General features: G+C 38.7%; 2 protein-coding genes across 6 annotated transcripts in view; both read right to left on the bottom strand.

Annotated features, from left to right (window-relative positions):
• Nucleotides 1-601: 601 nt before the first annotated feature.
• On the bottom strand, nt 602-10,777 carry NRAS (NRAS proto-oncogene, GTPase). Of its 2 annotated transcripts, XM_032420954.1 has the most exons (7): nt 10,655-10,777; nt 10,025-10,152; nt 7,872-8,050; nt 5,528-5,687; nt 4,850-4,973; nt 4,250-4,291; nt 602-4,142 (listed from the first exon to the last, which is right to left on the bottom strand). In XM_032420954.1, exons 2-5 carry the CDS (start codon nt 10,133-10,135, stop codon nt 4,854-4,856), a joined length of 570 nt encoding a protein of 189 aa, XP_032276845.1. In that variant the 5' UTR covers nt 10,136-10,152; nt 10,655-10,777; the 3' UTR covers nt 602-4,142; nt 4,250-4,291; nt 4,850-4,853. The 2 variants fall into 2 exon arrangements, with proteins under 2 accessions (XP_032276845.1, XP_032276853.1); XM_032420962.1 differs by lacking the exon at nt 10,025-10,152 and having other exon boundaries at nt 10,655-10,763.
• Nucleotides 10,778-10,919: 142 nt separating this feature from the next.
• CSDE1 (cold shock domain containing E1) overlaps nt 10,920-23,674 on the bottom strand; it is a 39,788-nt gene continuing 27,033 nt past the window's right edge. For all 4 annotated transcript variants that reach the window (XM_032420917.1, XM_032420926.1, XM_032420934.1 and 1 more), the window contains 10 exons: nt 23,067-23,207; nt 22,819-22,983; nt 20,673-20,780; nt 19,873-20,048; nt 19,184-19,296; nt 17,861-17,980; nt 14,428-14,606; nt 13,530-13,693; nt 12,600-12,732; nt 10,920-12,236 (listed from right to left, as the gene is read on the bottom strand). In XM_032420917.1, coding sequence (XP_032276808.1) covers nt 12,189-12,236; nt 12,600-12,732; nt 13,530-13,693; nt 14,428-14,606; nt 17,861-17,980; nt 19,184-19,296; nt 19,873-20,048; nt 20,673-20,780; nt 22,819-22,983; nt 23,067-23,207 — 1,347 coding nt within the window. In that variant the 3' untranslated portion in view covers nt 10,920-12,188. The remainder of the gene's footprint in view (nt 12,237-12,599; nt 12,733-13,529; nt 13,694-14,427; nt 14,607-17,860; nt 17,981-19,183; nt 19,297-19,872; nt 20,049-20,672; nt 20,781-22,818; nt 22,984-23,066; nt 23,208-23,674) is intronic.

The following is a 23,674-nucleotide window of genomic DNA, read 5'->3' as shown; positions in this document are numbered from 1 at the left end:
TTTGCCATTTACATTGGTTTTCCTCAAGCTTAATTCAGCCAAATACTAATGATCTCTCTCCTTGTCCTCTTTTGAAGGAAAAGTGAAAGTAAAAATGATGTCTTCGGTAAAATAAACCAAGGTCCATATAATCACAGTATGCCAGTGTTAGGTGGAAAATCCCAGGTGTAAAGTTTGTTTTGTTTTGTGTTTTTTCTTTTGTTTTGAGTAACTACATCTCCTTAATTAGGGTTGGGAATTTGAGATACACCAATACACCCTAAAATTATAGTTGGAACCCATGTTCTTTGGCTCCTACACTGATGTTCTTCTAATGATACCGATATTGGTAGACTGTGCAGTAATGCAAAAATAGGACAAAAGATTTCCAAAGATAGTTTCAAGCACTTCATATTAATATGTTAGAATTTGGCATGTAGCTATGGATCATGGCTATGAATCACCCCCAAGGTAATAGATTAAAGGCAGGCTCTGACATATTTTATATTGGGATAAAGTAAGGAACTTGGATCTTCCAAACTTTGTCCAAATGTCACATCCAAAAGTCTAAAATTGATATTAACTTTCAATAAAGGCACTTCGGTGGAAAAAAGACTTATGACTAAGCAAAGAACTTCCAGTTTTTATTTTTTAAACATTTAACAAGAAAAACATTCAACCAAATTTTCAAAAATTAAGATGGATTAATTTACAATAAAATAGTCAACTTAAAATATCAGCCCTTTTTATTTAGGGCCAAGGAGGCCAATAGTTCCTGTTTAAACAGCAGAATTGCACAATTGGTATTTTCACCTATATTTGATGGCACAGAAATATAAAAGTCATACAATTTCCATTGAGATCCTCCCTTCCCTCCAGAGTAGAATTCATACAATTGCTTCTTAGGTCAGTTCTCGGGCCTTTAAGAATCACCAGTTATATTTTGAAACATATCTACAACTATTCTGACAATGAGAACACTTTTAAAACAATTCTTACAGGAAAAATGTTAAAAATAATTTTGTGGCACATTAGACTGCTTAAAGAAACAGCAAAGATGAAAAATAATGTACAAGAATTATAGTCCCTTGCTTACAGAAATCACCTAAATAAAATATTTTCCCTAATTAATTATCTTCACTTCTTATAATTTATTAGCAGAGATGAATTACAAGAAGCAGAATGCACCATTTTTTGGTTCTTGGTTGTAGCTGCCAGCTTGAGAGTTCATGACTGTAAATGTAAATATGATTATGCTCACAAATTCTGGAATGGGAAAAAACCAAAATATCTCTTTTAAAGTGTTTCTCTATCCTTGCTTTCAAGTCAAGACAAAAAATTCACAGCAGTTTAAAGGATGATGAAAGACTAAACATGGGCCGACTAAAATACATACTGAGAATAATTTTACCTATTACACTAAAGTGAAAACTGTAATAAGTACAATATTATATTACCAAGTAACATTCTAGAGTATGCTGCTGGAGCAAATACAGCACTTAACAGTTTCATTTACAGGGTAGGCATGGTAGCCTTTAGACAGAACATTTTCACACTCTTGAAGGAGCAACCTTTAAAACACAAACACACATAAAGTAGTATGTAATTCATAATAGCTGGCCAGGCACTTGACTGGGGGAAAGAGACTTTTCAGATTTTGAGGTAAACTAGAATTGTTTTCAGCAATTACAAACATATTCTAAAAACCACACTTTATTTCACACCAACTGAAGTTATTCAGCATTTAACTGTAAGTTTGTCACTCTATTGTGCCAAAATTCACACCTACATGTAACTTCTTAAGAAGCTATTAAAATAATAGAACATTGTCAAGTCTGAATTCTGGCCCCATTTAGATATACATCTGTGCTTAGAACATACTTGAAAAAACTAAAGGTACAGCCATATAAGGGCTAAAATGAGTATCCTTTTCCCTAAATTTGATATAAAAAAAAAAGAGTCCTACTGTCACTCACACAGAGCAGAGGAGGAGGAGGTGGAAGACAATGACAAGGATGGAAGTGACAAGCCTCAATCTAGCCTCGAGAAAGTTACAGAGTGGTGTTCCACAGGAGCACAAACACAGCAGCAGAGTTTGTTTACAGGTGCTGACAGTATGTGAAAGCTCTCAAAATTAACGCAAAGGAACACAACTCTCTGGGTTTATTCCACTCTGGGCACAGTCTATGTTTCTTCCCCTCTTCGGAATTCATTTCAAGGCAATGTGGAGTTTACTTAAAGGAAAACTCATTTTAGAAGATGGAGGACCTCAGTAAGTATCTACACATCAGAAGACAAGAACAGAAAGTGGCCATTTTGGAGCTAGTCTTTTATCAGAAGTTATCCAAGTCTAATTTTCACTAGAATTACCATGAAATTATCTGCAAATGGAAAAGCCCTACCTCCAACCCTCATAACTAACAATTGATTCTATTTTCTATTCCCTTCTCAAACAGCAATTTCAACAGAAAGGCGACTTCTTGTTCTGAACAAACTCATCAGCTTATTATCTGGTTTGCACAGACTAATTCATCAACATCCTGTTTTGCACCCTTCAAAGAACACTATCAATATAGAAAATTTTAAAAATTTTGATGAGGCATCAAAATAAACTTCTCAAGAGAATGAAAATAAAAAATTCAAAATTCTCAAAATAATGAAAAAATTATTGGGTTTAATTCAGAGTTTCCATGTGGCTAAAAAAAGTCTATATACTTTTATTTATAAAAACCTCTAGGCTGACCCTCCTCAAGATGGCAAGTTTTTCCAGTCATGGTGAAGGATTTGTGCTAACTGACCTCTTCCTTCCTTGCAGGACTAACAGTATACATCTGGCAAAACTACTAGCTGGAGTTACTGGTGCAATGAGCAAACGTGGAAGAATTTCTCTCTCTGTGATGCTAACTGGCTTGCTCAAGTTTTGAAACTGTGACCCTGGTCTGTCAGCACCATGCTTTACTCAACTGAAATAAGCAAGCCGCCATTGTGGTGGGACGAGGGAGAGGGTGGGGTGAGAAGGGGAATGAGGGCAATTATATACATCGTTAAAATACCATGATATACAGTGAAAATGTGTCTGTTAATACATCTGAGACTTGAAAATCATTAATTTTAGCTATTAAAACTACATTCAACTATTACAATTTCAAACACCTGCAAATGTAGAGCTTTCAGATATGCCCTAAATTTAAATATGAATGGAAGTTCATTATCAGCAAGCTAGAAGAAACAAATTGCATACATTTTGTAAGTGGTAACCTACCCCCTGCCCCACCCCCCCAAAAAAGTAGAAATTAGGTAAAAATTAAGTGAAATTATTCATAATTGTTTCCAGTTTCACCTTTCTCTTGGAAGAGACCCAAATCAGGTCTCTGGAAATCCAACTTCATACATGTAAGAAATGGCATCTGCTATCACATCGGTAAGTCTTTCCCTCAAAGGTAGACAGGTCATAGATGTATCTCAGACATTCATTTCCATGTATAATGATTTTTGAGACATCTATTCCACTGAAATATTATAAATCAAGTCTACAAACCACTCCTAAAAAAAAAAGGCACTTTGCTGCGAGTTAGATTTAATTATGTGAAAGTCGAGAACACTAGGATAGACTCAAAAGTCAGTATTCACTTGTGTAATTTATGAATGCAGAGGAGATGCCAATTTATAGAATATAGCCAATGATATTATAAACAAACCAAATGGCAACTTAACTATATTCTCAGCAAAACAGTAATTTATGACATTTCTCCAAAAATCATCATAGTTCCAAGTTCAACAATAAAAAGGAAAAAAAAAAGTCACCAGCAGTTGCTACTTTAGAGCTCAAGACATTGTTTCCTACAGAATTTCATGTCTACAAGTTTGGTTCTCTGTTTCAGAGCATGAATTACTTTGCAGATGAAAAACCTGGGATGGCAGAGGTTTGTTTGTGTGTGTTGGGGGAGAACCCAGGATGGAAAAACAGTGGAGAGTAACAAGAGGTTCATTTCTCTGGTCAGACAACCAAGTGAGGAGGTAGTTATTCAGAGAACTTCTCAAATAGAGAATATTGTACTGATCTACTGAGAGTTGGGGAAGTAGCAGGAGCTTCTTTGTGAGACTGAAGATAGCAACAGGAATACTTCTCCTCCAGGGAAGTCAGGACCAGGGTGTCAGTGCAGCTAAAATAAAGACAGAATTTGTATAAGTGGCATATAGAAAATGTAAGAAAAACAAGGTCAAGAAATCAACACGAACGATAACATATTCATTTCCAAACTTGTCCTACCTTGACAGTGGCTCTTTTCTGATGCTAGAACTTTAAAAGTATCTATAAGAAAAGAACACACACCATGTCATTATAATCATGAGTTTTGATGTAGTGATTCTTCAAACTCCTAATCAGTGCCAAAAATATGGTACGGTATTTGTACTTTTCACAATAATACCTTCTAGTTTCTAATATTATTGAAAGTGTAATAATGTCTATAAAATACTTAAATGCTTTATTATTATTTTTTAAGCTTTTATTTATTTATTTATTTATTTGTCAGGGACAGAAAGAGAGAGGGAGAGAACATGCACAAGTAGGCGGAGCGGCATGCAGAGGGAGAGGGAGAAGCAGGCTCCCTGCTAAGCAGGGAGCCTGATGTGGGGCTTGATCCCAGGACCCTGGCATTATGACCTGAGCCGAAGGCAGATGCTTAACCAACTGAGCCACCCAGGTGTAGTCTACTTAAATGCGATAAAAACATTTTAGACTTCAGTACCCTCAGAAAAGGTGCCATGAGGAAAATATTTTATAACTGTACAGAAAAAATAACAGCAATCTCCTCCAAATTGCCTGATGCTAAATAATAAAATTTATGTCAGGAGACCACATGCTCACCTTGTTACATCACCACACACGGTAACCCCATACAACCTTGAGTCCCATCATCATTGCTGTTGAGTTTCTTCATTCGGTACTGACGTATTTCTCTTACCAGTGTGTAAAAGGCATCTTCGACACCCTATAGAAGAACATGATAAGGATGGCTTAATAGACACAATCCAAGTTGTAAGCTCTCTCATTTGTACTTCTTTAGTGGATTTAAAATTCCAACAAGCCGATGAAATAAGGTGATTTAGGAAGAGGACACCAAACTTAGCATTCCTACTGAATCACATCAACAGGCTGATACACAAATGGCATATTCTGCAAAAATAACATTCAAGCACAGAAAAATGGGTAACGTGGGACATACAGAACTACCAGATCTAAAGATTCCATTCAGCAGAGCTAAAGCCCAAAACACTGGCTGGTGTTGATGGAGGAAGGTCTAATGTTTGTACTTATCTTTAATCAAGGGTCCTCATTTTAGTAATATTTAGTAATAGTAGCATGTTAAGGTGGGAGTAAAGTGCCACACCAGAATATTCATCAGCTCATTTTGGGTTTAAACTGAAGATTAAAAAAATAGAATATCGAAAATCCGTAACAACAAAGAATGCGGCTCCTATTTCCTGCAGTCAAACTTCTCTGCATTAAACAAACACTTGCTAGATGCTCAAAGCTCTGCTATACCTGTCTGGTCTTGGCTGAGGTTTCAATGAATGGAATCCCATAACTCTTGGCCAGTTCGTGGGCTTGTTTTGTGTCCACTGTCCTTGTTGGCAAATCACACTTATTTCCTACTAGCACCATAGGTACATCATCTGAATCTTTTACTCGCTTAATCTGTTCCCTAAAAAAAAAAAAAAAAAAAAGGAGTATGTTATCATAACCTAAGAGCAGGTCTTTAGGAAGGAATGAGCAGCTAGAATAAAAAGGGTTCTAATGCATTTTATCTAGCCCTATTAGCTTCTAGTATGGAGTTTCACGTATCCCCCCACTAAATATAAAAGAGCATGCATACTAGGTAGACTGGCTTAGACTTGACGCAGCAGCCACAGGGAAGCCAAGTACTGGCTCACCTTCCAGTGGGAATGGATGGCAATTCTATCTTTTGGCACATACCCTTGCTGGGCTCCTTGATTCACTAAAGAGCTTGGCTCCGGATTTAATTGGCAACTTGAAATCACACTCTAGATTAGGATCTGAAGTACAAAAAGTAAAGCTTACTGCCTCAAAATAACTTTTTGAGGTTTTCTTGAGAGTGACAGTATTTAATGAAAGACCGTCTATCCACTTCTCTAGGTGGGTGGTGTCCAGACATTTTCTTCAAACAGTACTATAGCTGGAAGTCCAAGATACAAAACAGAAAACACCAGACCTGCTCTGACTAAAGGGGACCGAAGGATCTGGAACTCCCAACTTACAACACCCTTCAGAGACACAGAAGACACAGCACACAGCAGTTTGGAAACAAGTGCTCTAGATTTTCTTGACGAATACTGTCCAATAAAACTTTTCACGATGATGGAAAGGTTCTCCATCTGTGCTGTCCAACTATATCCGCTAGTCATATGTAGCTACTGGACACTTGAGAAGTCAGTTGCTATGTGGTCAAGGAACTGATTTTTCAGTTTTATTTAACTAACTGAAATAAGCACACAAGGCTGTGGCCACCATACGGCACAGCACCTCTCCAGACCCTAGCCCTAGATCACACACGAAGTCATGTGCTGAACCCGTGTCACACTGGCTGTCTGCAGCACTGACCTTTGCTGTAATGGCAGTAGCCTATTTTTTTTTTTTTAAGATTTTATTTATTCATGAGAGAGAGAGAGCACACAAGCAGGGGGAGAGGCAGAGGGAGAGGGAGAAGCAGACTCCCCTCTGAGCGGGAAGCCCGACATGGGGCTCGATCCTAGGACCCTGAGATTATGACCTGAGCCCAAGGCAGACACTTAACCATCTGAGCCACCCAGGTGCCGAGCGGTGGCCAATTTTAAAGCATAATGTAAGACAAGACAGCCTAAGAGGAAAAACGACTTCTGGAAATTCAACAAATATCAGATGCTTGACAAGTGTTGGACATTTTATTACATATTGCTATTATTTCCAGAGAGCAGATGGAAAGTAGAGCAGGTTTAGATGGAAAAAAACCCGACCGAAGTCAGTTTTGGACTAGCTTGTTTCTGTGAGCAGACATCATCATGTGGATGGAGCACAATACAGAACTGCAGGCCGTAGAAGAACATCTGCATAGCGTTGACTACGTGATAGGAACTTTTCTGGGTGATTAACATGTTTATTAACTTGTTTAATTTTCAAAATAACTTTTGGTAGGTACTATTCTCCCCATATTACTGATGAGGACACAGGCACAGACATTCGGGAGTTTGCCCCAAAGTCCCATGGGTAACAGATGATGGAGCCAAGTTTCAACGTGTTGTATTACTCTGCTCAAAGAACATGGAGCTAAGAAAAAGGAGTCCTGGGTTTTTGGTCCTGGATCTGCTACTAGTAACAACCATGACTCCAAAAACCTAAAAAATCACTTCCTGCAGCTCTACTTCTGATTCTGTAAAACAAGGATGTTGTACCAGAATTTTTTATGGTTTGATTGAGCTTTGAAACTTTATGGTTCTACTGAGAAAGACCATCCTTCCTCTTTATCTACTCCCCATTCGTTTCTTCCTATCATCTTCTCTCTTCTATGACTTACTGACGACTCTTTCTCAGACATGTTTTCCTCTCTGAAATTCCTGTGTGATCTCTCATACCACCACCTCTGGTTCTGAATCATCCCATTAGCAAGCTTCATTTAAGTATCATCACACGTTCTAGCCATGGTGTATTATATAAAATAAATTCCAATATTAACTTTCAGTTATAACCCCAAACCTCAATGTTAAACAATGTGAAACCAACTATTCTCATAATTAAAAACGCTATCCTCCCTAGTGTGGTATCCTCATCCCCCCACAAAGCTTCAGAATACACTTATAGATCATCCTTTCAGAAAAAATAATGTTCCTAGTACCTGTAGAGGTTAATATCTGCAAATGATTTGCTATTATTGATGGCAAATACACAGAGGAAGCCTTCGCCTGTCCTCATGTATTGGTCTCTCATGGCACTGTACTCCTCTTGACCAGCTGTATCCAGTATGTCCAACAGACAGGTTTCACCGTCTATAACCACCTGCTTTCGGTAAGAATCCTGGGGGTGCGGAGGGTGGGGGATGGCAGGGAGAGAGGAAGATTTCATTTTTATTAGAAACCATAGGGAATGCAATGCTATTGCCAAGGTCAGATAAGCTCCTACCTAAGTTTATTTCCATCTCTCTGGTTTGTCCCTCAAACTCCTCATATATAATCACAAACAGAAAGTACTTAATGTCACCCTAGGAAAAAAAGCCCCAAATCCTATATGCCTGCAGAAAGGAAAACGTGGTCACTCTGTTCCTGGGAAAGATAGAAAAAATGTGGTAATTCAAAAGACAGCTCTACTGCAGTTAGACTAGAGATTAGGTTTCACAGTGTATTTTACTAAGGTATGAACTAGACTTTTCTTACTTGTTTATTGTACATTTAAAGTTCTAAACATACCTCCACCAATTATACCGGGCCCTGGATACAGTGTCATTTGTGTTTATGACTAAATACACAAACAATTTTTATTTCAGACAAGATTATAACACAAATATATTTTTCTCATCATGGTGAAATTTTACCTTTGGGAAATATTCCTGAATCAAATTCCTAAATATCCCAAACAAGGTATACAGTTGTAATTCCTCAAGAGGAAAAACATGCATAATCACATATATTTATATTTTAAAAGTTTTTAATTTGGCTCTAAGGCAAAAATTTTACTTGTATTTTAATATTTATGTTTTGGGAATTCAGTTTAAAGAAAATAACCCATCACACTTGGTAAAGATCTGGCTCCACAAACAGAATGTGACTTGGTTTCCCAGTTCATTGATCAGTGCCTCTGTAACTCAACTTCATTGTGGGACTGTAATATACTTTCAAATTAACATAGAACTCGCATTGCCAAAACTTACTTGAAGCATGAAATATGATTTAAGTGTATGAATGTTCCGAGGAAATGAGTACAATTAAAATTATAAAGATAGGTTTTAGTCAAACTAATTTACAGTAACAGAAGTCAGAGAAGTGGTTATTTCCTGGCAGGGTGGGGTTTATTGACTGGAAAGTGGCATGGGCGAACACTCTGGGGCACTGGAAACGGTCTATATTTCTGAGTGGTGGTTACATAAGTATATACAAATTTTTAAGTCACCGGGCTGTAGATATACCATTTTTGTATTTTACTGTATGTACATTATCCTTCAGTAAATAAAACTCAGAAAAATATTAAAAGGTTCTAACTATTAATACTAAAGCTGTTAAGCTTAACATGAAATTTCTGCCAAGGACTAATGACTAATTTTTAATAATGGCTACTCAGTGGCTGGGGGTGGGGGGCAGGAAGACCAGGGTGTGGATTAAAATAAAATAATCTCTAGTCAGACATTTCTAAACTGAATAAACAAAACCTTTTATTTAAAGGACCTTAGATGCCATTATTCAAGCCAATTTATAACATGAACTCACAAAAAAAACTTATACTGATTTTTCGCAACATCCCTGTGTTGATAGGCAGGACATGTTTATGGTAATTTAATAGATGAGGAAAATGAAGCTCAGAGAGTTTAAGTGATTTGCTCAACATAACATAACTAAGTAAACAGCAAACAGGGAGTGAAAGAAATCTAGGCGGTGACTCAAAATCTCATATTCTACTCCAGCCCAGTCTCAGCTGCTTCAGCCAGCTAATTAAAATTGAAGAACACCTAGATCTTTGAATCCTTTATCTCCATCCTATTATTCAGTCACTCTTCCTATGGCCTGTGTTTAATAGAGCTGTCATAGGTGTTCAACAGTGAGTATGCAAAAGTTTACTGAACTATTGTCAGTTTTTTAGAAAAAAACTTCAGCAGCTAATAAAAATGAACTCTTCTCCACAAACATGGAAAGCTTCGTTATTGTATTACTGAACGCAGTACCCCAAATAACTTTTACTTTCTCTCTTGATTATTCCTTTAGCTAAAGAACAGCTAAAGGACAGGTGTAAGGGTGAACCAAAAGCCAGAGGTACGGTCAGCGCACTACCACTGGGCCTCACCTCTATGGTGGGATCATACTCATCTACAAAGTGGTTCTGGATTAGCTGGATTGTCAATGCGCTTTTCCCGACACCACCTGCTCCAACCACCACCAGTTTGTACTCAGTCATTTCACACCAGCAAGAACCTGTGGGAAAGCAGCAATTAGGTTTAATGGGAGAGCCACAACTACGGTACTTCAAAGCCTTCTATAATCAATAGTAACTAAAGCCTGAGTCTGAAATGTATCGGTTCCATACACGTGACCCTCCACTTGGTTCTCAAAGTGATTCTGGAGTACAAAAACATTTCGCAGGTTACTGCAGGCCTCAGAATTATGGTTAGTCGCCTGGCTACCCCCACCCTGCTCTATTTTTCAACAGTCCGTGGGCCCCGCCCTCAGCCTAAGGTAAAGGAAACCCCTCTTCCTACTCCTCCCGCAAGTCTCCTCAGCTCCGGTGGGGCAGCCTCCGGGCCGTACCCTCATCTTACACCCCCGCCAGCCTCCAAAGATCTCCCCCGTAGGGCTCAAAACGAAGGACCCCCGCCGAAGGGCCTTTGTCTCCAGCCTGCAGACTCCGTTCGATTCCGGACAACAAGGAGGCGCCTGTATGCTCCAAAGACGAACGCTACACACCACAGAGCCTTACCTCAAGCTTCGCTGCCTCCGCTTCCGAAGGATTTAGGACCACAACTGGGAAAAATGTTGGAGACCCCGGAACCGCCATGAACAGCCCCCACTAGGGAGCGGCACTTCCGGCCCCGCCCGCTACGTAATCAGTCGGCGCCCCGGGCGCCCGAGTCCCCGCCCCGGCCACGTGGGCCCCCGACCCAGGAGTCACGCGGCGGGCCGCACCCAGACCCGCCCCTCCCACACAGGACGTTTCAAAAATGAAAGCGCTAGGTGCTAGAGTCTCAAAAATCAGTAAAACTTTATTCGCTTCCATTCTTTCGCCATTAACAGAAAACTGGAGAAAGCAAAAATGTTTTGTGTTTACAAAGATAAACGGCCTCTTTACCCAGAGAAGATCAAAACCTCAAACGACAACGGGGAAGATAAAAGCGCCCTCCCCCACATCCCCTGAGCTGCCCTTGTCATCTTAGACAAAGCCTTCAGTCCACTGGCCAGGGACCCTGGATGTGGCCAATTCAAGATGAGGGCCAAGAAATCAGACCAATCCGTTCCCGTGATATAAAGTTGAACAGAAGCTACACCAAGGGTCAAGTGCCTGTATTTCACAGGACACAGGAACCAGGCGGCTACTTATAAAAAAAACAAGATTCATCTCAGGCACAACTTTTTTATTTTTTTTTTGTTTTGTTTTGTTTTTAAATCAGTAAAAGAAACTGGGTCCTAGAAGCTGCAGTTATCTAAGCAGCAGCAAGTTTGTGCATTCGTCTTTTTTTGTTTTGTTTTTGTTTAAATACGATTAAATTACCACACTGCTGGCACACCTCATTTACATGAAATTCTGCACCATACATACTAATTGTAGTAAAATTACCCCCCTCCCCAATCCCAGGAAAAAAGAAACTACTCTGGAAGATAATTTTCACTGAAATCTAACCAAACTTCGTTAAGTGGACTGTGACAAGATTATAAATGATATGAAAAATAACATTTTAACATTTGGCCATCAACTTAAGGAAATGGTTTGCCTATACAAATTTTTATAATTTTTGTAATTTTAAATATATTCTACCTTCATATGGTCCTCAGGATTAAAGCATAATGAACAGGAAAGAAAAGGAAAAGAATGCAACTGAGTGCTAAGGCAGAACATCTTGCCAGATAGTAATGAAGGTAGAGTATATGCTAAATACCAAGTGCAGAATTTCATAGGGCCAACAAGATAACAGTCTATATTTTTCACTTACACAGGCGAAGTGGAGTTTGCAATTACCAGTTGCGTTAAATGCACCAAATAAAGCTCCTAAAATTGATACTATAAGGCGCCACCTTAAGTTTTCCAGGCTGCAACTGTGCATAATTTTAAAATGGTTTTCTTAAATTTATTTATTTTTTTAAACATAACACGAGGAAGGTGTTAAAACTGGTGTAATAGCTCAATAGAATAAGTATTCCAGATTTTGGGAGGGATGAAGAGGGAGATATTCAGAACCCTTCACCAGAATCCCCCCAACTTGATCATAGTGGATTAATGATGTGCGTTGTGGATGTGGTTAGTCAATGACACCAGCTTGACGGATCTTTCTTTCTGCACCAAATCCCTGAAAAGAAGTAAAATTGCAGTTAATTACTATAAAGGCATTACTTTCAATCATTGTAACCACCACCGTATTTCTTTCCCAGAGGAGGAAATTCATAGTAAGCCCTCCTGATCTACTACCTAAAATCTACCAAAAGATCAGGAAGACCAAGAAATGTGCTTCTTACTGTGAGCAACCATTATTGTTAGGGGCTGAACCAACGTGTAGGGAGTTTTAACTAACTATAAGCCTACTGAATGTTGAAAGAGAATCCTGAAGTTGCCTGCTTCATGAAGCTCTGAGCTATGCCGAAATAGGACCCTGAGTAGCATACTGGTCTGTCAGCTGTCCCTACCCACCCCAAAACCTTGTATGCTCTCATACCATTGAGTTATCTGGTCCCCTTGGTTGACGAAGAACCATTAGGCGAGGAGCACTGGCATCATCCAGGGTGATGTTCTTCAAGCGATTGACCAACCTATCAGGTCGTGGAGCTGCAACAGCCTTGGGGCCCTCACTGTAATGAAGTCAAGAGGTGAGAAGAAACAACTCTTGGTGGGAAGAAAGCAAGTACCTGCAGAGGAGTAGGTTTTCTAACTACCCAAATGACTCAGTTTTAATGAGGGGACTCTTGCCTCATCTAGCCAGCTAGCTAGCAAGACAGGACAGACAAGTTTGTTTATGTTTTTATTCCCAACTCAAGGTTTATTACTATGGAGGAACTGGAAGAATCATTTGGGTGAGGGTCATCCCTGGACTGGGTCTGCAACTAGAAAAACCAGGTCCACAGACACATAAAATGAGGTAGTGGATGTGAAAAACCTTAGAAAAGTTAAATATGAAGAAATATTTTAAGAGACTCCCAGCTCCTTTCATGGTAACGTTACGGATTTAAAACATTTAAAAAAGCAGAGACAGTATTGCTAAACTATAAAGTTAGAATTTTAAGCAGCATATAAATGGCTTAATGGAAGAAAAAGCTAAACAGAATCCTTTAAGAACAAGGACTACATAATCTTATTATAGTTAAGTTCTAATACATAGAAATTATAGTTGAGTTCTAATACATAGAAATTATAGTTAAGTTCTAATACATAGAAATTAATATTTCATTGGGCCAGATTGAAAAGACTATAAAATTTAGACAATGAAAAGACTCGAGGTAAAAAAAGACACAGGAAGAATCAAGAAATAACCAGAAAGTGGCAGGATTAAAAAAAAGCAGTGATGAAAAAGTGAAGAAGTGTGATAAACCAGAGTTTATGGATGTTTAAAGACAGTCCAGGGAGTTTACCAGCCCAACAACAAACTCACCAGACTCGCCAAACATTACAAGCACTGCACTTGCCAGTGCGCTGATTAAGAATCACTGAGAATTCGACCTCATCTCCAGCCTGTAGCTCAATGCCATCTTGAACTTCTTTCACATGGAAAAAGAGCTTCTTGCTATCTCCTACTTCATAGTTAATGAAGCCAAACTGAGGGAAGAGGGAAGGAAAAAAAAAAAAAAAAAAAAAAGGACACATTACAAGGGGGAAAAGTACCTCACTCTAAATGAAGCACAATGCCTGACCCTAACTAGAAGCTGATTTATAAAACATGGTATTAATGCTGATGCTCCAGTTTAGCTGCCTGTGCTAGAATGTAAAAGCATATGGGTCCGAAAAACTTGTCAGGGAAGAAATCTATCTTTGAAATCACTGCTATTCAATCTATCATAGCCTGACTGAAACAAAGGTTGCTTTGTGTCTTCATATAGTATATGGAGCTTTTGAATTAAGCAAAAAATCATACTGAAATCTCAATATGAGGAATAGTTTTGTTTGCCCTAAATGTATTTTATGAACACTTTCACACATGCTTGCTTTCTTTGTGTGGTCTGCAAAAGCAGCTCTGAGCTAAAGTACACAAAATCTTACAGTCTTTCTATTCTGAAAAATCTCACTCCAAACTTATTTTCCCTGTCATGTAATGTTAGTTATCAGTAATACTCTTAACTTTCTTTTTGCTCGTATCACCATTTTCTTCATGTGGTTTTCTTCATATTTTTACAAGCTACCTCAAATCAGTGAAAAAGGGGTGGAGTAGAAATAAAAACCAAGGTGAATATTGATGGTTCTTCCTTGGCTGAAAAAATTTCAAGGTTTTGGTTAACACTTGTTTACCAACTCATAAAAGGATCAAGTTCAGATCCAGAGATACTACCACTTACCTGATCCTTCACACACTCCACTGTGGCCCTACGCAGGGGTGTGATGTTGTAGGCCATAGTCTGTGCATTTTGGCCCAAGACACATAACTGGAACTTGACACTCTCCCCTTTCTGCAGGCAATCCCCTTTGTTGGCCATCCCAACTATGCCAAATGGATAGACCTCACCTTTCATATCCCCTGTAAGGAGAAATTAGGTACAAAGTCTAAAAACTAGTATTTCACAACAGTCCTATGCTGACGGTCCTAATAAATTTTTAAGTAAATTGCTAAAAATCTATTATGTTCCTAGATTTTTATACCTGAGAAATTCTACCATAAAGCTTCAATGAAATACTATCATGAAAACAAGTGAGAACTTGTAGTACTTCACTAGCTAACGAACAGTTTTAAAGTTTATTTATTTTTTTTAGTAATCTCTATACCCAATGTGGGGCTCAAATTCACTACCCTGAGCTCAAGTCGCATGCTCTTCAAACGGAGCTAGCCAGGTACCCCTAATAAAGTTTTAATTTTTTTTTTTTAAAGATTTTTTTAATTTATCCGACAGCGAGAGAGGGACAGCGAGAGAGGGAACACAAGCAGGGGGAGTGGCAGAGGGAGAAGCAGGCTTCCCACCGAGCAGGGAGCCCTATGTGGGACTCGATCCCAGAACCCTGGGGATCATGACCTGAGCCGAAGGCAGACGCTTAATGACTGAGCCACCCAGGTGCCCCTCCCAATAAAGTTTTAAACTACACTTACAAAATTAAAAATAACACTATCACTCACAACCTCATTACCTAAATATTTGGGTGTTTTAAGCAGAATGGGTTGCTAACATGATCCACTGGATTATCTTCCTCCCAAGTTCACAATGTGAGCCAACCAGTCAAAAATATTTCTGACCCACACTAATTGGGCATTCAGTCAGGAACAGGCAAAAACAATGTGGATACATTTCTTTGCCACTCTACATCTTTTCTTTGTTCTGACTGTGGCTCCCTCAAACCAACAGGTACTTGTCTCAGTTCAGAGCTCAGCATACTTTTCCTTAAAGAACAGTAAACGTTTTCTGTCACAACTACTCAACTTTGCTGTTGTACTGAGAAAGCAACCAAAGACAATATATAAACGAATGGCTATGACTGTTTCCAGAGAACTTTCTTTCAGAAACAAGCCACCATATTTTTGTAGAGCTCTTCCCTAGAGTAAAAAAGTTGGCTGGGGCGCCCGGGGTGGGGGCTCAGTCGGTTAAGCATCGACTCGATCTCAGCTCAGGTCTGGATCTCAGGGTCGTGAGTTCAAGCCCTGCGTTGGGCTCCACGCTGGGTGTGGAACCTACTTAAATTTAAAAATAAACGAACAAATAAGTAAGAAAAATTAAAAGAGTAAATAAAAAACGTTGGCTGGAGGTCAGTGCAGGCTAGGAATTAAAAACCATGCCAAAGGTTTAGCTGCTTATCAGTTCGCTTGGATGGTGAAGCCACCGAATCAACAAAAATGAAGAGAAAACCATCAGGGGTGGAAGAAGCAGCTTCAGAATTGGAAATGCTTTTAACAATTCTCTTGATTGATTATAGGGTAAGTGAAGGTTTTCTTTTCAAACATACAGGAACCACAAACTTTTGGATACACTTCCAACAGATAAAGTCATGCAGAAGGATTAGAGACAGCTGGTCTGATGTAGCTGTGTTAATACTAGTAACTACCATTTATTAAACACTTATAGATTCATATTTAATCTTTCCAGAATCTTAGATTGAAGTTATTGTCCTCATTTTAAAGAAAAAACTGAGCTAGCAAAGATTTAAGTAATTTGTCTAAGATTCTATAGCTAGGCAGTGGAAGAGCTGGTGTTCAGATCTAGGCCTGCCCTACTTCGAAGTCCATGGTTTTATACAGAGTTGTTGTATTCCTGAATAAAAGAGCTGTTCTCACCAACAAGTAGGAAAATGTGACCTGTCTAGTCTCAGAAACCTCTAAGCTTACAGATTTCAGGCAAGTTTCCTTTTCCATAAAATCCTTGCTTTGGACTGTATCCTAGAGCCAGTGTTGAAGAATAAGTGGATTGGGGATTGGGAAACAAAAAGAAGTGGCATGTTACAGAGGAGGAAGAAGGGCAATTCAGTAAGTTGCTCAGCCCTTTAGTTTTTAGGGCCCTTTTAGGAGTATGGTGTAATCATGGCATTGGTTTAAAATACTGATTTGCAAAAAAGGCCAGATTTGTACTGAGTGATTTAAAAACAAAACAAAAACAATGTGTATTTAATAACCACCACTGTTAGTAAAGGTGGGAAAGCAGAACAAAGTAAGTTTATTTTAAATATGAATTAGCTCTGAATTAGCAAAAGAAGTGAGTAAAATAAAAGATTGATTTGCTGTAAAATCTATTCCTATTTGGAGGGGTGTTGGTGTGGTGGGGGTGTGGGGGGGAGATGGTGGGAGGTACTTAGGAGTATATAAAACAAACTCCTAAGGACCTCAGGTGGTAAAAGGAACATGTTATCAAGGTTCATTTCTTTCTCTCAAATGACCTGTTCTTCCCTACTTCATGCTCTTTGACTCTTACATGACACAAGATTTATTCTCTTTGTGAGCCAAGCTATCATCTTTGGTTGGAAACTCAAACCCTCTCATCAACCCCATCATTATGGTGACTTAGCTATACTAATTATCCAATGGTTCCTACTACCATTCCTACTGCACACTTATTTTATGCACAAAGTAGTTTTTTTTTTTAAGATTTGAGAGAGCCCGCGCACATGAGTGGGATGGGGAGAGGGAGAGAGAAGCTCAAGCAGACTCCACACTGAGAGTGAAGCCCGACTCGGGGCTCGATCTCATGACCTGAGCCACCCAGGCACCCCCAAAGTTGTCTTTTGCTGGGGGTAAGGGGTGGCACCAGAACTCAGAGAATTATTGAAGATGGGGAGAAAAAAAGCATAAAATGAAAAATATAGAGCACTCTGGCCCAGAGACACACAGTAGGATCCACATGGAACCCTAGCTATTAAGGAATTTATACAGTACTTTTACAGAAAGCAAAAATGTTCACAGAAGTGAATGCTACTAAGAAAATTTGTTAATACTCACGTAAATAACGAGAATAATACAAGAAAACTATAAAATTGTACTAAACAGTCAATGTGAGTATCTGATTATCACACATTAGATGCCTATTGTTAGTGTGAGATTTTATTCTCAATCTTCAATATAACTCAGTTGCTCACCTATCAGTCATTTGTTCACAATATAAACCCAGGCTGATCTAATTTCTGAAGGATATAAAATAAAATCCAAGAGATGGGGGTAGGGAAGAGTCACTTTTCCTTAATTTCAGTTTTTAAGGAATCAAAAAACAACTGCAACAACACCAACATATTTTAAAACGTTCAAAGTAGTCATGTGAAAGTAAAAACAAATTGCCAACAATCTGATAGGGATGCTCGTACCTTCCTCCACAATCTCAATCATTCCTTGGTACTCAGTCTGTGTTGGATCCACACTCCTCAAGGGGCGAATGACTTTACCAGAGTAGATGGTGGGATCAGCTTCCTCAGTAATGCCATTCACTACAAAACAAAAGCATGTTATAACTCTTACTCAACAATTTTAACTCTATTCCAGAGGAAAAGAAGCAAAAATCATTGCAACAAACGTTAGTAGAGGGTTGACTGCTTGTCTGCTACTCTTGAAATATTTCTAAACTACCTTTAAAATAAAGAAAGTTAATTTGTTTAAGGAATTAGCAAGTATTTATATTTAAAACATGTCTTGTTCTCTTCATCTTTTCTGGGTGACCAAATACTACTTTTAGCGGGTGCCTTCCCTGGTCTCTAAAATGGCAACCCCAACACTTATATACTTCCCTATATTTTAATCTTTTTTCTTTTTAAATGGGGGGGGGCGCAGAGGGAGAAGCAGGCTCCCCGTGGGGCAGGGACTGATGCTGGACTCGATCCCAGAACCCTGGGATCATGACCTAAGCTGAAGGCAGAGGCCTGACCAACTGAGCCACCCAGGCGCCCCCTTTATTTTAATCTTAATAACATATATTACTATATTTCTAAACACACTACACACAATATTTTACTCATCTTGTTTGCCCATGAATACATACAAACTAAAAAAAAACAAAACAAAACAGAACTCAACAAAGGCAGGGATTTGTCTGATTTCTTCACTGCTATATCCCTAGTACCTAAAACAGAGCATGCACTTAGATATTTACTGAATTGAAATGAACATTCATGGCTGTCCTTTCTCTAGGTCTCACCAAGAAAAAGTGTTACTTGGGGAACTGAGATGAAAGCCAAAAGTTGCAGGTTTTTTAAAAGTCAGAGATCCTAAATAGCAACAAATTTTCTCAAGTTCCCATTATTTTTCGTATTAGACTCCTTCTCCAAAAACAGTCTCCTAGAGGAATGCCTCTCTCCCCATCCCCATGGATATTACATCTTGGGAGTTATTTTTTAAGAAAGAGAGATTAAATTGAAAATAAGCATAAAGCCAATGACCTAAACCATCTATCTAGTGGTTCTCAAACTTGAGTATACATCAGAATTATCTAAAGTATTTATTAAAACAGATTGCCCGTCCTGACTTTAGTAGGTTTAGGATGGGGTCAGAGAACTTATTATTTCTAAAAAGTGCTGCTGGATCATACCTGGGGGACCACTAATCTAGAATGATTGGGTTTTTGCTCCCTCTCGCATACTACCCCTTATTTCGTACCAAAAGCAGAGACTGAATAAGTAGAAATCACAATTCATTACCTGAGTGTGTTTTGTTCACTTTTTCTGCACTGACTTTGTTGCCTTTGCCTTTGGACAAGCTGTACTCGACCATGTCCCCCAGTTCCAAGCTATCAACATCACCAGAGAACTCACTGGGAAGAAAGGAAACATCTGAATAAGCAATCACCACAATTATCAAGAGTAGCAAATAAATTTTATTTCTTCTATAACAACATTCATGGTGTGCTTACTTATGCTGGATACTGTATTAAGCACATTATAGGCACTGACTCATTTAATCCTCAGAAACAACCCATTAAGAGGTTACCATTATCCCCAGCTTCAAGACAATGAAACTAAGATACCAGGAGGTTAATTAGGTGGCAGAGTCTGGATTTAAACCTGAACCGTCTAAGAGTCCACACCCTTAACTAACACTATGCTATATTAGAACACCAAATCAAATGTACAAATCTCTGGTAGCAACATATGTAACAGTATTCTTTCACTGAAGCAGAAAAGTTCTTGTCCAATGTTCAAAGCAGGTACAGGCCTTTATCTTTTGGCCACATGTTCTCTATACAATTAACTTTTGTTTATACACTGCCATAATTTTACCAATATGTAATTTGGAAGTAAAAAATATATAACCACCCAATACTAAATGTTTTGGACTCCCAAACCAAAGAATGGATAGTAAGCTCTAAGTTCTACAAGGCATTCCTCACCTGTAATGGAAAAAGATTTCCTTATCATGATTGGCTGTTTCAATAAATCCAAAATTATCCTTCAGAGTTGCCACATAACCCAAGAGCCTCTTGGAGTTGGAATTACGACCTAAAAGTCGCACACAAGTTGCAATCTGTTGTCCAGGCCTCTGTTTGTCACTAATACTAAATTCAACCTGTGAAAAATAAGGATGTTCATTAATACCATGTATTTTCCACACCAAGCTCTTTACCTCAGGACCTATTAACTTCCCCAGACCATGCTCTCCATTCCAAATATCCTTTGTGTTAAATACTCTGATGGAATACATTTTCACCAAAACTAACACTTCTGTGTCTCATTCCACTTTTCATAAGGGATCAAGTTTTGTTCTCCAGTGTGTATTTATTCCTTATAGATTCTCAATTTCTCTAAAGCAGGGCTATCAGAAAACCAGACAATGTTAAGTATGAGAAAAATGCACTGCAATATAAAATCTTTGGTGTGATTTTACTTTGATAATATTTCGCGGTGGCTGTTTTAGCTTGTAATATTATTACTTTTATCTAAGTTAATTGACTTAGGCATATCTTAGCTAGTGTTTAAATACTGACTTCTCAAAAAGCTTTAACAAAGGGCTTCCTAGACCCTGTTCTAACTGAATAAGCTGCTTTTAAATGGGAAGATGTTCCTGTATTAACCTCATAAGCACAAAGCAATTTACGAAAATTTGATAAAATTAAAAAGAAACCACTGTGCAAGACTTATAATTAAGATGACAACCTTTAACCCTCCTCTTAAATAAACAGAATTATCTTGCCTTATCTCCTATTTGAGGAGAAGTAGATCCTTCCACATCCTTGGCTTGAAAAGCAATAGTCAATTTCACCCCACAATCATCATAAGCAATAACACCATCCTCAGCCTCCTAAAAAAGAGAAGTCAACCACACTCAAAATCTCAGCATTTGGTTTTGCTCTCAACTCTAACCCATTAACCTCAATATCCAGTCATTATCTGACAACATACTCCAGAGCAAGTATAGGAAATAGAGATAAGACAATCCCTGCTCATGAAGAGCCCAGTTTAGCAGAGAACACAGACTCATAAACAAGTGTAATACACTATTATAAATAAGCACAATGACAGAAGGACTCACTAGGGTCCAGTGTTGGCCAAGAAGAAAAAAACAACAAAAGGGCAGAAAAGTCTCATACAAAGGCTATCTTGATCAAGTCAGTTTTGCCAGAGCCATTTGGGAAGCAGAGCTTGCAAGAGCTAAATACCATTAAAAATAATCCCCACTGGTTTTCTTTTGTTTTTATTATTTTTAACAGCAGCACTGGGGAAATTCCTACTATGGGCCAGGCCCTGTGAGAGCTTTTTCAATTAAATAGGAGACTGATTTTTTGTTTAAAAACTTAAGCTCAGAGGTGAAGTGATTTCCTAAGCTACAAAATAAATGGTAAACAAGATGCTATTCTACTCTTGGGACGCCTGGGTGGCTCAGTTAAGCGTCTGCTTTCAGCTCAGGTCATGATCCCAGGGTCCTTGGACCAAGCCGCATCGGCTCCCTGCTCAGCAGGGAGTCTACTTCTCCCTCTCCCTCCACCCCCCCCCCCCCCCCCGGTGCTCTCCCTCCACCCCCCACCCCCCCCCCGGTGCTAACAATTTAAAAAAAAAAAAAAAAAAGATGCTATTCCACTCTTACAGGCTCCTAATTATTTCTAAAATTACATTACCTTCTCTCTGGTCTACATTCATGATCTCTGTCCTCTGTTTCAAGGACTATCTAAATGTCCTATTAGGCCTCTTCATCTTTTGCCTTTCTCCACCCCCATCTAGGGTTCACACTATTGCCATTTCTTCCTGAAGTACATTCCTGATGACACTTTCCAAAAGAAATCTTCTGAGTACAGACCAATGTCTAAAGTCTTTAGAGTAGCATCAAACCTTCTTAATTTAGCTGTATCCTGATTTTTCACCCTTATTTCCCTTATTGGGCCCCACCAAAGAAAACCCCTATCTTCCTATTTAATACTTAGTGCTTTCTAAAGAAACCCTGAATTTTTATCTGTACCTCTATTCTGTGAGGAATGTCCTTTCCTCATTTATCTCTACCTATTAAATGTCAGTGCCTTAGTGAAACCATCCCAGACTCCCCCCAGTTTAGAATTCATTTTTGCCACAGCACTATTATTGACCTTTTATGGCAACATTTTATATTTTGTATAAATTACCTGCTTCTATACAACTCTCTATTATTTGAGAGCAAAAGCCATGTTAGACTAGACAGCTTTATATCTCTATTCAGTGAACTAGTCAATAAATGGAGTTCCAATGCGTGAACTGAGTCTACCAAAATTTGAAAGTTTTACACTGCTTTGGAGATAAGTACTATCATTTTAGATGAGCGATTCTCAACCGGGAGTGGTTCTGGGACGTCTGGCAGTATCTGGCAACACTTTTGGCTGTCATAAAGGGGGAGAAGAAAGATAATGGTCTCTAGTGGGAAAAACCCAGGGATGCTGCAAAACAGCCAACAATGCACACAATAGCCGCCCACCCCCACACAAAAGTCAATAATGCTGAGATTAAAAAACCTTTTAGATTAGTTCACCACTGTTAATATTACAGAGAATTCCAAAAGAGACAATACTTAACTCCGTTATTGTGTGGACAGTGGTTTCCTTGAAGCAGAAGACTAATAAAGAGCTACATATATCACGGGTGCCTGGGTGGCTTAGTTAGTTAAGCATCTGACTCTTGATTTCAGCTCAGGTCATGATCTCAGGTTCTGAGATCGAGCCCTGCATCAGGTTCCATGCTCAACTCAGAGTCTGCTTCTTTTCCCTCTCCCTCGGCCCCTTTCACCCCCCTCCCCACGCACCTCTCTCTAAAATAAATAAACCTTAAAACAAAACAAAACAAAACTACACAAATCACCTTGATCCTGTAAAACTTACCTTTTCTTTGCCTTTATTTGGGCTAGTGGTTTTAGGGTTGGAGAAAGTGGCTTCTTTTTCTACAGTGCCCAGAAAACGATGATCTGAATGGGAGTGGAATGAAACCGTGCCCTTGGGAAGCTTTTTAATCCTAATAGCATGATTTCTTTGGGCAGAGAGCATATCCTACAAATGATAAACAAAAGTACTTTAAACTGAAAAAGGAAGCACCAAAAAACCATCCCATTCTTTTCTCAAAAACTACTCACAGGAACCACAGTAAACTCTACTTCATCTGCAATATGGAGCTGGTTCCCATCCAGAATTTCACTGAAGTGGAAGAACATACGAGCATCACGATCCACACACTTGATGAAACCAAAACCATCTCTCACGGCAGCAATTACACCCTGAAATCCAGATAGTATTTTCACTGACTGTGAAGCTTGTCAAGAAAACAACACTCAACTTTGGAAGCATCAAGTTGAATTCATTAGGAATTCTCTGTATTAAGACCCAAATTCTGTATCTACATTTTAATTTCTCCATTTAAATACAAACTCATTGCTTTCAGTCTTTCAGTAAATTAACCTCTAAGCAATTGTGTGAGATGCTACTCCTTGGCCGGTATGCATAGAAAAAACTATCGCACTGCAAAGTAAACATGCACACGATGTATTCCTTTTAATTCTCAAATCTGTGCACTTGGTATTATTACCCTATTTTGCAAGATGAGGAAATTGAGGATGAAGGAGGTTAAGCAGTTTGTCCAAAGCACACAGCTAATTAACTGGTAGAATCGAAGATTCCAAATAAGACCCAAGCTTTATGACAACATCAGAAATTTTAAAAAGCTATACACTAATACTTCAAATAC

The sequence above is a fragment of the Phoca vitulina genome, unplaced genomic scaffold (assembly GCF_004348235.1).
Source record: "Phoca vitulina isolate PV1807 unplaced genomic scaffold, GSC_HSeal_1.0 scaffold2, whole genome shotgun sequence".
NCBI classification, from domain to species: Eukaryota; Metazoa; Chordata; class Mammalia; order Carnivora; family Phocidae; genus Phoca; species Phoca vitulina.
This window is presented reverse-complemented; position numbering and strand designations above follow the sequence as displayed.

Coding starts and splice junctions, on each gene's coding strand:
- NRAS (XM_032420954.1), bottom strand. CDS start 10,135: ATGACTGAGTACAAACTGGTGGTGGTTGGAGCAGGTGGTGTCGGGAAA. Junction 5,688..7,871: donor GCAGATATTAACCTCTACAG/GTACTAGGAACA, acceptor TTTTTTTTTTAG/GGAACAGATTAAGCGAGTAA. Junction 4,974..5,527: donor CCTCAGCCAAGACCAGACAG/GTATAGCAGAGC, acceptor GTTCTTCTATAG/GGTGTCGAAGATGCCTTTTA.